The sequence below is a fragment of the Otolemur garnettii genome, unplaced genomic scaffold (assembly GCF_000181295.1).
Source record: "Otolemur garnettii isolate 467f Iridium unplaced genomic scaffold, OtoGar3 scaffold00036, whole genome shotgun sequence".
Lineage (NCBI taxonomy): Eukaryota > Metazoa > Chordata > Mammalia > Primates > Galagidae > Otolemur > Otolemur garnettii.
The window spans coordinates 10357456-10372939 of record NW_003852431.1 but is presented as its reverse complement, the minus strand read 5'-3'; the positions used below and the strand labels follow the sequence as shown (position 1 = coordinate 10372939).

Here is a 15484-nt window from a genome sequence, read left to right as displayed (position 1 = left end):
GATCTCTAGTGACTTTGAATGCTCGTTTATACTTTAGAATGTCTGGAATTTTAGAGAGCTCCTTAAGTCTTAATAGGAATATTAAGGCTTAGTTACGATATGACAAATGTGTTTATTAAAATTTGAAGTCCAAACAAAATATATCATCACATGAAGAATAAGGAGGGGGCATTTTTTATGAGAATTATTAGTTAATGAATGGTCTTTTTAGCCTACATGTAAAACATACTAAAAGTCTTTGTCCAGCATACAGAAAGCTTCTCTCTTTTAGAGTAATCCTCTCTACGTAGTTTGATAGTTCTGTGAACCCTTAGCCTAGAGGAGCCTGTGGTCCTTTGGTTTGCTCCAGTGTTCCCTTTGGCCTTGCAAAATATCAGTGATCTAACTTGACCTGAGTTATACTAATGAAATAACCTTATGTGAAATAATATTAGCACATTTAGTATTATCAGACTTTTATTCTGTAGGAAAGCTTTAAAAGTTTACTCTGTTTATTCTCTGATTATAAGGAATTGGGCACTTGGGAAAGTTTTGGAAATGCAGGAGACGTACACATAATAAAAATCACTTGGTAATTCTGTCATTTAGAGGTAATCATTGTTAAGATCTACATTTATGTCTTTCAGTTTCTTTCAGGCATATTTACAATGATACATCTAAAGACAGTAACTTGTTAAGATAATTAGTTGTGAATTATCATATTTAGAAAAGTGGACATGTAGAATTAGTATTAGAAGTCTCAGTGTTTGAGACCTTGTTATACTTGGGCAACAAAAGGAACTAGAGGATGAGTAATAAAAGGAGAAGCAAGGTGTATATATTTTCTTTTCATGGACTTCAGGTATGTTTGCTTTCGCCTTTTCATACAGCAAATTTAACCAAACAGCATGACTAATGTGTTGCACATTAGGTGTGGGGACCTCCCTCAGGGTGGCAGCTGAGTAGTTGTATCCACGGATTAAGGAAAAGAGGCCAAGTGTGGTGCTTGGGTGTGTCCCAGTTATTTGGGTTCAGGGAGCCTAACGTAGCAGTTTTTCAGGTTTCATCATTAATGGATTTATGGTCCTTTCTCACTAAACTTGAAATGGTTTTCTCTTTATTCAAGAAAAACTAGGCTTTATTTAACCATTCACAGTCACTGGACTTCTTCAACATGATATATTTTGTATGATGACTGACTTATCTCTGATGGGTGTCCGTGCCCATTTCTGTGGTCCTGGAGAAATAGTTTATACAAGAAAACCTTGACCTTGTTTTTGAGAAGGACCTCACTGATTGGAATGAAGGATGTGAATGCATAAAACAGCTGATGAGCAACAGACGAAGAGCATAGTGCGAAGTTCTCTAAGCTCCCCTTCAAACTCTATAAGGCTAGACGTGCAGAGAACAGCAAAATCAAAAATAGGGTGTAGCTAAATGTTTGTTTTTTTATTTTTATTTTTGTTTTTGAGACAGAGTCTACTCTGTCCCCTGGGTAGAGTGCCGTGCTGTCATAGTTCACAGCAACCTCAAGTTCTTGGGCTCAAGCAGTACTATTGCCTCAGCCTCCCAAGCAGCTGGGACTACAGGTAACAGCTACAACACTTGGCTATTCTATTTTTTTTAAGTAGAGACGGGGTCTTGCTCTTGCTCAGGCTGGTCTCAAACTCCTGAGCTCAAGCAATCCACCCTCCTCAGGCTCCCAAAGTGCTAGGATTACAGGTACGAACTTCCATGCCCCACTAGCTGACTATTTGGATGTCTTGGTGGTATTCTTTAGGTCGTCTTTCTTACCTTCTGCTTTTGCTGGTAATGTCCTTTCATTTCTTCTCCAGAATCCTTTGATATTGTTCCTTTCTATCCTAGCTTCCACTATCCTAGTTCAGGCTCTTTCCCTATCAGTACAGATACTGTGTGAATAGACACAGGTGTTTGTGGTTGCTACACTAGACATGCATCGCGTTAACTTGCCAGATGTCAGGCTAGATTCAGTAATTTATCTGCTCGGAGCCTTTTGGCACTGTGTTGTTTGCTGAGTTAAGTTTATAGCAGCACTGACATCTGTGCTGCTTGGCCCCAGACTCTTTGTAACTAATGTCAGAGTGCTGACCATGTCCCAGCCAGGCTGCTCAGGGCATCATGTTAGTTGGTCCCACAGCAACGCTGCGATGTCACCAGCAATCCTAATGAAGCCATATTATTATTATTATCATCCCTGTTTTAAAATTGGGAAAATTGAGGAATAGAACAGTCACATTACTTGTCCATTTAGAGTACTGAGTGGTGGAGTCAGGATTTGAACCCGGGCAGTCTTACTCACGATTGCCTGTATTACACGATGCTGTGGGAAAGAGAGAGAATCTGGCTGCATAGGATTGCTCACTTTTTCTTGGACATAATCATCTATGTTCTTGAGCATATCATCACATATGAGTATATTTGTTCTTGTTGGTTCCCCATTTGAAAATGTTTATTTCACACATCTCTGTCTTTTGAAGTCCGGTCTTTCAAAAGCCAGGGGGACTTCTTCCTTCATGAATCAATATACAGCCTCCTCCTAGCTGGAACTGAACTTCTCATCCTTGGAAAGTTTCAGTCACTGAATTCTTTCCTGTTCTGTGCATAAGTACGTGTGTTCCATGCCCATTTCCTCATTCACTGATACTGTTTGTGCCTCCCATAACCTTCATACATCATTCATACCTAAGTAGTTACTGACTGGAATTGCATTCAGAGCCTCAGTTACTAGGCTGAAGTATGAACTTGATCCATCAGGTAATGTAGAGCCCATACTGGTTATTTTAGTAAGAGAAATTTAAGATTGAGGGATATTTTAGGAGTCTAAGATTGGTGATGTTCCGTAGAATTACATTAAGGAAGCTAATTCTGGAGACAGAGATTAGTTAGGAGCCTGTCACAGAATTGTGGTAATAAAGAAGAAAAAGCACAGAATTGTGCCATAAAGTAGAAAAAGCATAATAAAGGAAAGAACTTAATATGACCTTATTTAAATTCTGCCTGCAGGAATTTCCTTTCCATCTCCTCTGCTGAGTTGGGGTTTTATTCCTACTCTTTCCTCTTCCCCCTTCTCTCATGGTTATTATCTTGTGGTTTTTGCTTTTTTCCCTCTGCCGTCCTTGCCAGTGCAGACTTCCAGAGCCATTCTTGGGTGACTCAAAGAAAGGAGAAGGAATATGACTCCCAGAGTCCTTCACCCCTCTCCAACTGCCCTATAGATGTGGTTTTCATAATTTTTACCCAAATTGATCTTGCCTATAGGTTTCTATTTTCTTTTTTGCCCTTTCTGAGCCCTGTGCTCTCAAACCCCATACAAATCCACCTTCCAGAGCTCCTGCTGTAGTGTTTTAAAAACAGTATCCGAGGCTAGGTGAGATGGCTCACACCTATAATCCTAGTACTCTGGGAGGTGGAGGCAGGTGGATGGCCTGAGCTCAGACTTTGGGATTGCTTGAGCTCATGAGTTCAAGACCAGCCTGAGCAAGAGTGAGACCCCATCTCTAACAAAAAAAGAAAAGAAAATTTGGGAGGCTGAGGCAAGTGGATCTCTTGAGTCCAAGAATTTGAGGTTGCTGTGAGCTGTGATGCCATGGCACTCTATCCAGGGCAACAGAGTGAGACTGTGTTTCAATCAGTCAGTATAAAAACAGAACCCCAAAGTGGAGTGATTCGTATGGAAGGAAGCTTTCCATGTCCATTTCCTGATCCTGACTGCATCTTAAGTGCCCCTCTCAGGAATGTCCAGGGCTTCCCCTCTCATAGCTTCTTACTGTGCATGTTGCCTGCTTATCCACCCGCATTAGACCCTAATCTCCATGAGGGCTGGAAGCAGGCCTGCCTGTCTCACTGTAAGCACAGTGCCTGGTCCTGTTAATATTTCCTGAATGCTGACTGAGTTTTCTTGGCTTTAGAACTAAGTATGTGAGAAATCAATATAATTTTCTTTAGACGATCTGGGAACTTCTTAACCAGCAAGTGTATTATGTTTAACATGTTTCCATGGAGAAAAAGAGCAATTACTGGGCATCAGTCATGTGTGTCCTGGCAACTTTTAAATGCTTCACTTAATCATTCCAGTAACCTTGCAAAGTAGGTGGTATTATCTGTATTTTTACCAGTGAAGTTCTTGAGATTTGTAAGTGATGTAAGTTACCCCAGGCTGGTGAAATGCTTTCACCGTAACTGCAGTTTCTCTGACACGACACATTTATTTTTTGAAATAAAACATACTCACATTTGAGGACTGTGTTTTGTATAGTTAAGACACCAAATGTTGACTTATTTAAACTTTTCTGTGTATTTTAGGATTTTAGAGTCAGTAGGGACTGGAATATCTTCTGGACCCTAAAGATAAAATCATTTTGAGGACAGATGGTATATATTTATTGAAACTTGCCAGAACTGAAATACAGAGTTTTAAATCTACCAAGTAGGTAGTAAGGAGCTACTAGCAATTTTAAAACAGGATGTGATATAATAATAAGCATGTTTAGTAACTATAGTTGTGAAAAATGGACACAAAGAGGGGCTGGAGGCAGGAGAGCCAATTAGGAGATGACCACAGGAGTTGAGGGGACATCATGACCTGAGCTAAGATGATACCCTGAAGGAGGGTGGCCAGGATGGCATGGTTCAAGATGATTTATGGATTGTGGACATAACAGCACTTTGCTAAACTTGTGTGTGTGCTGGAGAGTAGGGGTGTAGAGATTGTTGTGTGGAGTTGGAGTAGGGAGCAGCAGGCAGGATGGAGAAAGAGCCTGGAAGAACCTGGTATTCTAACTTGGGCAAATGGTAAGCTAAGGGATGCAGTTAACCAAAAGTGAAAAACTAGGCGGAAGGACAGGTTTTGGGGGGAAGATATTGAATTTAAGTTCAAAAATGGTGGACTCATAATGAAGACATGGCAGTGAATGAGATTACTCAGGAAAGCACATCATTAGATAGGCTGGAGACTCACTAGGGAGCAAGAACGAAATGGAAGTAGCAGAAGAAGAGGAGGAGCATGCTTCTGAGACTAAGGAGTGGCCAGAGAGACGGGTGGAAAAGACAAGAAAAATTGGGATAGTGAGTGACTTAAAAGAAGACTGTTTCTCAAAAGCAAGAATAGTTGGAGTGGCTAGCAGGATGAATATTAAAGATGGATTTGGTAGGTAGAGGATTAACTGGGAATAGGAGTTATAAAGGGATGGGGTGGGAGGAATGCCACCTGCCTTGGGGTTGAGGGTGGAGTGGATGGAGGGTGGAGAAAATTTAGATGCATTTTGGTGGCGGAGGGTAGCTATAGTATCAGAACAGGGCCGTAATTGGAGGGCTACTCCATGTTCTCATTTCAATAAGACCCTGAAAGAATGACACTCAAGAGCCATATGTACATAAATTCAAAGAATATTTATCTCCTTTCTTATTCCTGATTTTACCATCCAAATTGACTGTTAATGTTAATTTTATAACTAAGTGGGCTTCCTTAACTCAGCACATTTGCCTAATTGGAAAAGTTTGAGAATAGCTTTCTGATTTGTTAATGCATAAGATTGGCCCTGTTTTGTTAATTCCCATGTGAGGTGACATGAAAATCTTAACTCATCAGATCTAGTAAAAATAAACCTTACTTTTGGGACTCCAGATCGTCCTCATGTTTTGGTTTAAAAATTTAGTCTTGTAGTTATGTTGCATTAGTCTGACAGTTAAGAAAGCCATCTGAGTGCTTATTGTATACTTGTATTCGAGTTGTACCTAATTTAAGGGAGATTTTTATTTTAAATACCAAGATGTTGATAGGTCTATATTTTATCTTTTCTGCTGTGGACAACTGAAACCTCTTGGGTAGTTCATTATCGGTCATGAGGAATCTGTGATTCCCCAAATAACTTATGTTCCTGTCCCATCCAGTTCCAAGGTAATTCTCTGATTATCATATTCTAAAACTCAGATTCTTTGCAGAATACTCATGGTATGTGTCTTGCAGAGAAAAATAAGGAAGTAGAAATCCTACCTGAAATTGTTGAACAGTTATGCTTGAATATAATTATAGATAACGCTCTCCTACAAGAAGTCTCAGGATTCCACAGAGATGCTTCATGGGAGGAATCTGCCTTAAGGGGAAGGCCATGCAAAGTGGGGCTCTGGGACTTTTACCTTGAAACTGCAGCCGCCCATATAACCCTTTCTGTATACTGATGTAGGAGAGAGGTGGTTAAAATGAATTTCATCTTTAAGCAGGTTATTTAAAACAAAAATTAAAAACCAGTGTCTTCATGAGAGAGCAGGCTCTATCAGGCTTGTGATATGCACATACAGAAACGCACCTGTAATTGCCCCCATGATCCACATCAGTCTGTCAGGCTGTAGCCATAGTGAGGATTTTCTACGTGTTAACTCTCGCAGAGAGGTGGTTATCTGCTTTTTGTTTTATATGTTCAAATAGAGATTTATTTCTGAGGTAAGCACTGCCCTTCATGGGAAAATTCTTCTGGTATACTGTAATTGTAAGACTCGTCCCTCTACAGCTTAAGCTCGTTTCCTTTTATCCCGCATTTGGTAGAAAAGGATCATGTTCCTTTGCCATCTCCCACAAGATATTCTTTATGTAGTTTGAAACTATTTATTAAAACTACATCCTGTCTTTTATTCTTCAAGCTAAAGAACATCAGTGTTTTGAATATCTAACCCATCATTTGTCTCTTTTCCTTATACAGCAATAGATTTTATACTTTAATTGGCTTTAAGTTGATTTTTTTCTTTTTCGTTTAAGAGTGGTGAAGGTGACCACTTATTTTCTTTGAGTCATCTATGATTTAAGTATATGCTTGCTTTACCTAAGGAGTAGACCTAACCAGTAATTTTTTCTATTCTCAGCAGAGTTTTATTCTTCAGATTGGTGTTCATTAGGTGATTATTAACGAGTGTCATGATTACATCTGGATTCCCACATTTAACCTGCTTTAAAAAGAGTTTTCTGCTGAAAATTTTCTGCATTAGTAGCTGTAGTTTCTTTTTTATTGCTTCAAAAAATCCCATACCTACTTGTGAGTTAATACCTTTTTTTTCTTTTTTTTTTTTGAGACAGAGTCTCACTTTGTCACCCCCAGTAGAGTGCTGTGGCATCATAGCTCACAGCAACCTCAAACTCTTGGTCTCAAGCAATCCTCTTGCCTCAGCCTCCTGAGTGGCTGGGACTATAGGTGTCTGCCACAATGCCTGACTATTTTTAGAGATGAAATCTCTCTCTGGCTCAGGCTGGTCTTGAACTCATGAGCTCAGGTGATCCACCCACTTTGGCCTCCCAGAGTGCTAAGATTACAGGTGTGAGCCACCGCACTTGGCTTGAATAATTCTTTCTTGAGAGTATCACACCTAATTCATTGTTATTTCTGAAAGTGGTCAGTACTGTGTCTTATACAGACTAGATAAACAATAAATATATATTGAACAAATGAACGTCTAGTGCTATAAGAGACACGTCAACACAGCATGGTGAGTTCCTGATCCTTTATGTATGCAGTGCCCTCCTTGCCTGTCTTCTAATTCTTAGGTTCTGTCTTTGTCCAGTTAGTATTGCTATAACAGAACACTGAGGCGGGGTAATTCATAAAGAAAAGAGGCTTATTTGGCTCAGGCTTCTGGTGACTAGAAAGTCTAAGAGTGTAGCTGTGGCAGCTTCTCAGTTGATGGGGAGGGCTATGTGCTGTCTCAAAACATGGTGGAGAAGCGGAAAGGCAAATGGGGTGTGCAAGGAGACCCCAAATGAGAGACAACCTTGCTTTATAGCACCCTGTTCTTGTGCTAATATATCCAGTCCTGCTAGAGTGAGAATTTACTTTTAGGAGACTGCATTAATCCCTTCTTGAGGGTAGATTCCCTTTGGGCACAAAGGCCTCTTCAAGTTGCCACTTCCCAACACTGCCACATTGCAATGCATTTAAATTTTAACACGAGTTTTGTGTGGGACAAACTATATCCAAATCATAGCATGTACTATCCCAGTTTTTCTTAGAATATTGTCACTTCAATTTTAAACTTGTTTTATGGTTAGAAAAACTTAGAAAGCTTTATGAATTTCCCATTCGGCCCTGGATTTTGGGTTTAATTGACCAATTTGAATGGAGAAATTGGTGAGTCTTTTTTCTGGAAAGTAAATTAGCTTTAGGTAAAGGGTTCCCCTCCCTCCCCAAACAGGTCTTTGTTTTTTTATTATGAAGCAAAGAATTGAAATTTTAGCCGGATAAACTCATTATATCAGAACAAAATATTCAAATTATGAAAGATAAAGAAGCTTTTCACAGACATAGAATGGTGTAAAACTGGAAATATTTGGTTTGGAAATGGTTTCAGAACGTCCTGATGGAGGCGGAAATAGTTCTGCATTTTGTACAAGAGGCTGTTGATCTTGGGCTTATGGGCTGAAGTGACTTCAGGGAAGTCATGGTCTAGAGGTCAGGATGTCTCAATAGGGACTTTCTTGGCTTCTTAGGGAGTGGTCAGTTCCTTGTGGGTGATGCAGTGTTGCATTTTGCAGCATGGGTATCAGTGGCTTCTCGTGTCACATTTGGTCAAGCAAAAATACCTTGTCAGACTTCAGATGCACACTCGGGATGGCGCCAGTTCCAGGTGGATGCTGCTGAGGGCTAAAGCATGTCTGTGCTGCAGACCACAGGAAATTATCCAGCTAAATATCTTATATGTTGGAGGTCATTTTTTAAAAGCTATGGCAACTCTTTAAATGATTTAACCCACTCTACTTCTTTCCTGGACAATGAATAAATGGTTTTAAAATTAGCCACAATTGGGTGGTGGATGAAAGGCTGAGCTTTATCAGTGACCAATGGATTGGTATTAATGTGAAGAATGACGTGTTGATAACAGATTTCCCTTATTTTAGCAAGAAAAAAAAGCAATACACCTGGTGACATTTATAACGTACAAGTGAGAATTTTACCAAAACCAAGGAAGAAAGAATGAAGCTTCTGGTTTGTCATGAAATAATTTCAGTGCACCTTGCCGGCAGCCTCGCTGCTTTCATGGATAGACTTTCCTCCATGTGGGTGCCAGGGACACCTGATACCAGCGTTTCATGTTTTGCTTTCAGGATCAGTTCAGTGATATGAGAATCAGCATAAACCAGACGCCTGGGAACAGCCTTGAATTTGGGTTTACAGTAAAATGGGATTTTTCCGGGATCTTCGTAGCATCAGTCGAAGCAGGTAAATCCTAGATTTCTCCTTTAGAAGTTAATGAAGATATGTACTATATAAAATTTTTAAAAGTGCAGGTAGTGTTCTGTGTATTGTAGATACTCAGATATCTGATAACTTACAAGAAGTTATTGACACTTCTCCACATGAAATAAAGGAAAATGGCGATTCAAGATGAAGTCAGTTTTCTTTAACTTAAAGACTAGTAGAACATATGGAACTTTTTTTCAATGGGTTGTTTCATTTACTTTGCATTATTTAGGTAGCCCAGCAGAATTCTCTCAGCTACAGGTAGATGATGAAATTATTGCTATTAACAACACCAAGTTTTCATATAAGGATACAAAAGAGTGGAAGGAAACCATGGCTAAAGCCCAAGAAACTGGAAACTTAGTCATGGATGTCAGGCGCTATGGAAAGTCTGGTGAGTGCGTTTTACGGCCGTGTCTGGCATTCTGAATGGAAGCTGGGTCTTTGGCAAGTGGTCATAACAGTCTGCTTCAATAACTTTTTAATTTTTTTCATTTTACTTATTTTTTGGCTATAAAGGTCCTTGACTGTTCTGTCTGCATTTTTTACCAGCAAATTTACTGAATTCTACATTGTTGTCTGATGTACATACTGATTTATGAAGGCAAATGTATGTCTTCAGTAGTTGTTTATACTAGTGTTGAGTATTAAAATGATACTATGACTTAACCTTCTCTGCAGCGTCCTAACCATACTGGTAGAGAGTGAACAGGATAGGTCATATTCCTGGTGCTCATTCTCAAAGAACTTCCAGTAGGCATTCTATTTTTGTGTTTCTCATTTATTAAAGTTAGATGGGAAAGGGTATGAAACCTCTCTAGACCTACCAACTTGTGATATCAAAATATAATATCTGGTCCTGCTTTATGGAAAGATTCAGCAAATTTGCTAGTATTTTCATTGCTAACATGATTTAACCCTGTGTTTTGGGAAGGTGGTCTATCGGTAAAAGCCCTCAGCTCTGTTTCTTTCGCATACTACCTGATGTGTCTGTCTTGTACATGTGCATTTTTTTTATATGTGCAGTCAGTAATTTTAATCTCTCCACTTCAACATTTATGTGTGCTCATTACTCGATCTCCATGTGCCAATCAGACTGGGGCAAAGACCAACCTTCCCTGCCATTTAGACAGCATAAAACCCTCAATCTCACCAGTATGGCTACCAAAATTATAGGTTCACCTGAGACAAAGTGGATTGATGCAACTTCTGGAATTTACAACTCAGACAAATCTTCAAATCTGTCTGTAACGACTGATTTCTCTGAAAGCCTTCAGAGTTCTGTAAGTATTTTGAGAAGAGTAGTTGCACAGGGCACAGTAGCTGTAGGAATTGTGTGTGGGGGAAAATAATTTATTTGAACAATTTTGATACTACTTTAAAAACGAATTGAATAAAAAAACTTGTAGTAAAGAGATACAGTAAAATATATTTTTGAAAACCATAAGTCATCACTCATTGATAGAGTAGTTGTGAATTATGTGACAGTAAAATCAAAAGATCCCATAAAGTTGTTTTGTGGTCATTTCTGAGCAGTCTTTCAGCATTATACCCATCTCTCAATCTGTGTGAATATGAAGTAGCAATTTTGTAGAATTATAAACTATCACTCGGCCATGCATTCTAGGGTCTTCACTGCCAAATAAATATGATCCTTGTGTGCAACATAAAACTTTCATAAAGTATTTTTACATTTGGGGTAAGTAAATTTGGGAAGATTACATATGTCATTAAGAGATAATCAGTTCCATTAATTGGTTCAAAAGCATGTAGAAAATTTTCTAAGTTTCAAAACATGACTTTTTTCATGTAGGCTTTAAAAAAATGTATCTATCTATGATATGAAATGTTTAATAATTGATATTATACATTTACAGTGACTCCTTTGGTTGTATTATTATTATTATCCTAAAATAGCTCCTTTTACTTAATAAGGAGATCTTGCTACATTGCATAAGAAAGGTTTAAATGTGAGGGAATCCTGTATGATTGTTTTGTTTACTCATATATATAATAAACCAAATAGATTAATGGTTATTTGGCTGATCCTATTTCTTGCGAAGTTAATGATTGATTAAAGTCATCCATGCCTGTAGCTGGCCATTAATCCTTCCACAAATATTGAAGAATAATGAAAAAAAAATTGTTTCTACTAGATGTAAAAGGCTGTAAGGAATACATCAATATCCTGAAAAACTCATCTTGTTAAAATAAATTTTCACTAATGAGAAATGTATTATTTAAGCCCGAAGTCCAGCTGGGAAGAATATTAACTAGCATTTTTATCCTTTCCAGAATACTGAATCCAAAGAAATCAATGGAATTCATGATGAAAGCAACACTTTAGACTCAAAAGGTAATTATCACCTTATAATTATCACCATTACAACTTAGAATATAGAAAAAGTCATAGCACAGCATTTAGGTTTTAGCTATTATAAAAATTAATATCTGTGAGTGAAAGAAAAACCGATCCCACTGCAAGTTGAAACTAAAAGGTTAGCACACAGATCCAGTTGCAGCCAGGTGGAAGGGCGTCCAGTTCCACCGTTGAATAGTTCAGGAACTGCAAACAAAGCTTTGGCAGCATGTTCTGGAGCTTTGAGTGACTGTGTGCCTAAGCCAAGTAAGAAAGACTGGTTTTCCTGAGGCCCTCGGCTATCTTGCTATGGTATGCTGGCAAACGGAACTTTAGTCAAATAAGAAATGATGAATGAAGTTTCCTTTTCCTAGACAAGCTTGGAGGCCACTAGTTTTAATAGGAAAATGCCAGTGGTGATAAACAGTTGTTAGCAGATATACTTATGATGAAAAAGAAGGCAAAGGATCTAGGAAGTTCTTAGAATAACGGGCGGTCCCTAAGTTATAAACATCTGACTTACCTACAACTTGCACTTAGGAAAGAAGGCTATCACAGTAAGTCCCTGAGTTACAAACATCGACTGATACATGACTTGCTTTTACAAATGGAGATGATCACAGATAATATGTGAATGTACCTGTTCCAACTTACATACAAATTCAAGTAAAGAACAAACCTACAGAACTTATCTTGTTCCTAATCCAAGGACTGCCTGTATCACTTTCTGCCCATGCAGAAATAATTTAGCCGTTGCTATTCTCTGGGTATACAAAATAAATTAGAAAGATCTAGTCGGCATAGGCAGGGAAAGACACCCAAGGTGATGAAACTTCTTTTAGTGTGAAGCTAGACTGCCAAGAATGGGGCTGGGTTTTCACAGTGCTTTGGTGACTTGAAGTCTGCATTTGCCAGTTTATAATAAAACATTGTTAAAGCCAACCTAAGTTTATAAATTTCCCTTCCTCCATTGATTGTATTTTGTTTTTTATCATCGGAAATGACTATATAATAATGTATTTTTTATTTTAAGCTGCATTCTTTATCAAAGGAGTTTTTCGTTGGACAATGATTACTTATTTTTCTCCATGATATTATATATAAGGCATCTGGGTCCTGTCGTGCCAGTGGCAAAGGCAGAGCCAGCTGATAAGAATCTAACTCTTTAATGACTATGAGAACACACACAGGCCCTGTTCTTTGAAGGTTTTGTTGAGATAAGTAAGGATCCATTAGTACCAAGTAATAATCACACTTCAAATTTTATGCTATAGTTGTACGACAGACCTGTGGGAGAAATCAGAATATGTTTTACTTTCTCCACTCGCTTTACTTAAAGTTAATAGCTGTAAGATCTTGAAATCCAACTCAAAATATTTTAGTTAGAGGACTGCTTTAATTTCTTCATTTTTAAAATTGATCTTTCTTTGGGTATCAATCATTTTTTTGTCATTTTTCCTGTTACTTTCTAGTTGTTATTCATCAGCACTGCGAATAATAGATAATTATTACGATGGATAATTTTCCTCGTACCAGACGAGATTGTGGTTTGATTAAACTAAGCCATGTCCCCCAAACTGTGCGATCTGGCATAGTTCTGTAGCTGTGGAACTATGATGCTATCAGCTAAAATTTATTAATAAAAACCATCCCTTCAACTAATTTGAATGTAGTATAGAGGACTAAAAATTCATGTCTGTGTGCCTTGAAATAATTGTTAACTTCTGTGGCTATCAGTTTTGTCATCCTTTAAAAATAATATTGCTATAGATTAGAAAAGTCTATCTAATGTCATTTTATTTACCAGTGGTGAGAAGTTAAAATGAATGACCTGCTGTTTATTGGTTTTTTTGTTTGTTTGTTTCAACTAGCATCTGAACCCATTTCTTTGAAAAACTTAAAAAGGCGATCACAATTTTTTGAACAAGGTAAACCACGAAGCTGATAATTCATGCACTTTCATGGACTTGTTCTCACTCTCTACTCTTCCTCCTGGTCTGTGGTGCTGGGCACTGAGCTGACTTGGTTTGGCTCTCAGTATGACCAAGTGACATAACCATTTCCATTCTTTCCCTAGGGTCATCAGGCTTTTCTTACAGTTCATGGGTCTACCTCTGTGGTAATGGGTCTTTGTGTGTCCTTTGTATACCTTGAAAGGTTTTTTTTTCCTAACTTTGTGGGGGGAAAAAAAAAAGCCTGAGATGCTCTTAAACACACACTTCTTTCCACTGGGTAACAGTAAGCAATGAGCAATTGTATCTAAGCCTTACTGCTTCCTACACATTGCACAATATTAGATTATACCAACATACAATTGGCCAACTTTTAAAAACTGTGACCTGTTTTGGTTTTGGAAAAATGCACTTAATAAAGAAGAGAGTTATTTATTGGATTGGTGGCCTTGGAGTGTCCGTTTGACTGAAGTAAATTCAAAGTAAATAAATTTGGTTGCATCTGAGAGCAGGTGCGTTTTGAGACTCTCTGTGTTGGTGTAGTTGGGCAGGGCCGCCTCACCAAGTGCTATGCATGTGGCATTCTCCTATCTTTTTTGTTTGTGTCACTCTCTGTCTCATGAATGCTGTTCAAGCTCTGTGTTTTGCTATGAAGAACTTAAAAGTAATATCCAACATTGGAGACACAACGGCCAGATGAGATTGAGTTGTTGCTGTCTAAAATGTTATCACATTTTACTTTTAAGTTTATTGAAACATTTCCAAATTTGCCTCACAATACAGTGCTTACTGGGTTTGTGTATTTTGTGTTAATTGCCAAGAACTCTTCCTTAGGTGGATTCAGATCTCTTTTTGATGATAAACAGAAAGAGCTTAGCAGCTGTGCATGTCTATTTGTGTCAGTGTTTTTAGTGTTTTTGATTCATGCTTTTTATTAAACTCCTATTTTCTGTGGCCATGTAATTGAAACAGTATGATACTTCTAGCTCGAATTGGCTAAAAGAATACAAATCCTTTTCTTTCTCTGTGCTAATTTTCTCTCACTTTTCTTCAACAGGCTATTCTAGGGAAGAATATTTCTCTAAGTCTCAAAGCAATTTTTTAAAGAAAATGATATAAGTGAATAATTTATTTGACAGCTGAAGTTTCAAGAAAATTTAAAAACACTTTATGATAGTGTGTTTTCTGAGACTTTAAAAATAACCAATGTACTATGATAGGTACAGTTCTAAAGGTGCCTCTGGGATTAAAAAGAATAAGACTGGGCCCTAGCACTCTGGGAAGCTGAGGGAGGAGGATTGCTTGAGGCCAGGAGTTTGAGACCAGGTCAGGCAAGAGCAAGACTCAGCCTCTACCCCCCCACCCCCAAAAAAATTAGCTGGGCACTGTGGCTGGCACCTATAGTCCCATTTACATGGGAGGTTGAGGCAGAATTGTTTGAGCCCAGGAGTTTGAGGTTGTAGCAAGCAACTTCTCTCTAGCTTAGACAATAGAGCAAGACTCTTATCCCTCCTCCCCCTCAAAGAAAAGACTATAACACCATACCCATGAATTTACATATGAAGTAAAAATTTGATTTGGCAGATGTTGTAATAATTGAGATTTTTTATTTTCCTGTGATGCCAAACTGAGATACTCCCCAGCTTGTTAAAGAACCCCAAAACCTCTTCAGAAATACTCATTGGTCTGGCTGTAATACCTAGAGCTAGGGTTTATTTATACATCTATGGCTGAATTGGAAGCAGCTATTGGGGTAACAGATGGAACTAAGGAGGAAAAAGGATTTACTGATTATTGTTAAAAAAAAAAATGTCAGTGTACTGGCCAAGAGACAGCTAATGATAGAACTTTCTGAAAGGAATTATTTCATAGAAATGTAAAGTCTTACTTTGTTTGCTTCCCCCACTCCTTGCCACGTGCTGCAATCCAGGAAGCTCCGATTCTGCGGGTCC

The 15484-nt window shown here is 38.3% G+C and overlaps 1 protein-coding gene across 2 annotated transcripts in view; it reads left to right on the top strand.

The window, feature by feature from the left end:
• Positions 1–15484, top strand: part of LMO7 (LIM domain 7) — a 206355-nt gene that overhangs the window by 173475 nt on the left and 17396 nt on the right. For both annotated transcript variants that reach the window (XM_023513173.1, XM_003789721.3), the window contains 6 exons: positions 9086–9200; positions 9454–9615; positions 10398–10504; positions 11517–11577; positions 13452–13508; positions 15463–15484. In XM_023513173.1, the coding sequence (XP_023368941.1) occupies positions 9086–9200; positions 9454–9615; positions 10398–10504; positions 11517–11577; positions 13452–13508; positions 15463–15484 (524 nt within the window). The remainder of the gene's footprint in view (positions 1–9085; positions 9201–9453; positions 9616–10397; positions 10505–11516; positions 11578–13451; positions 13509–15462) is intronic.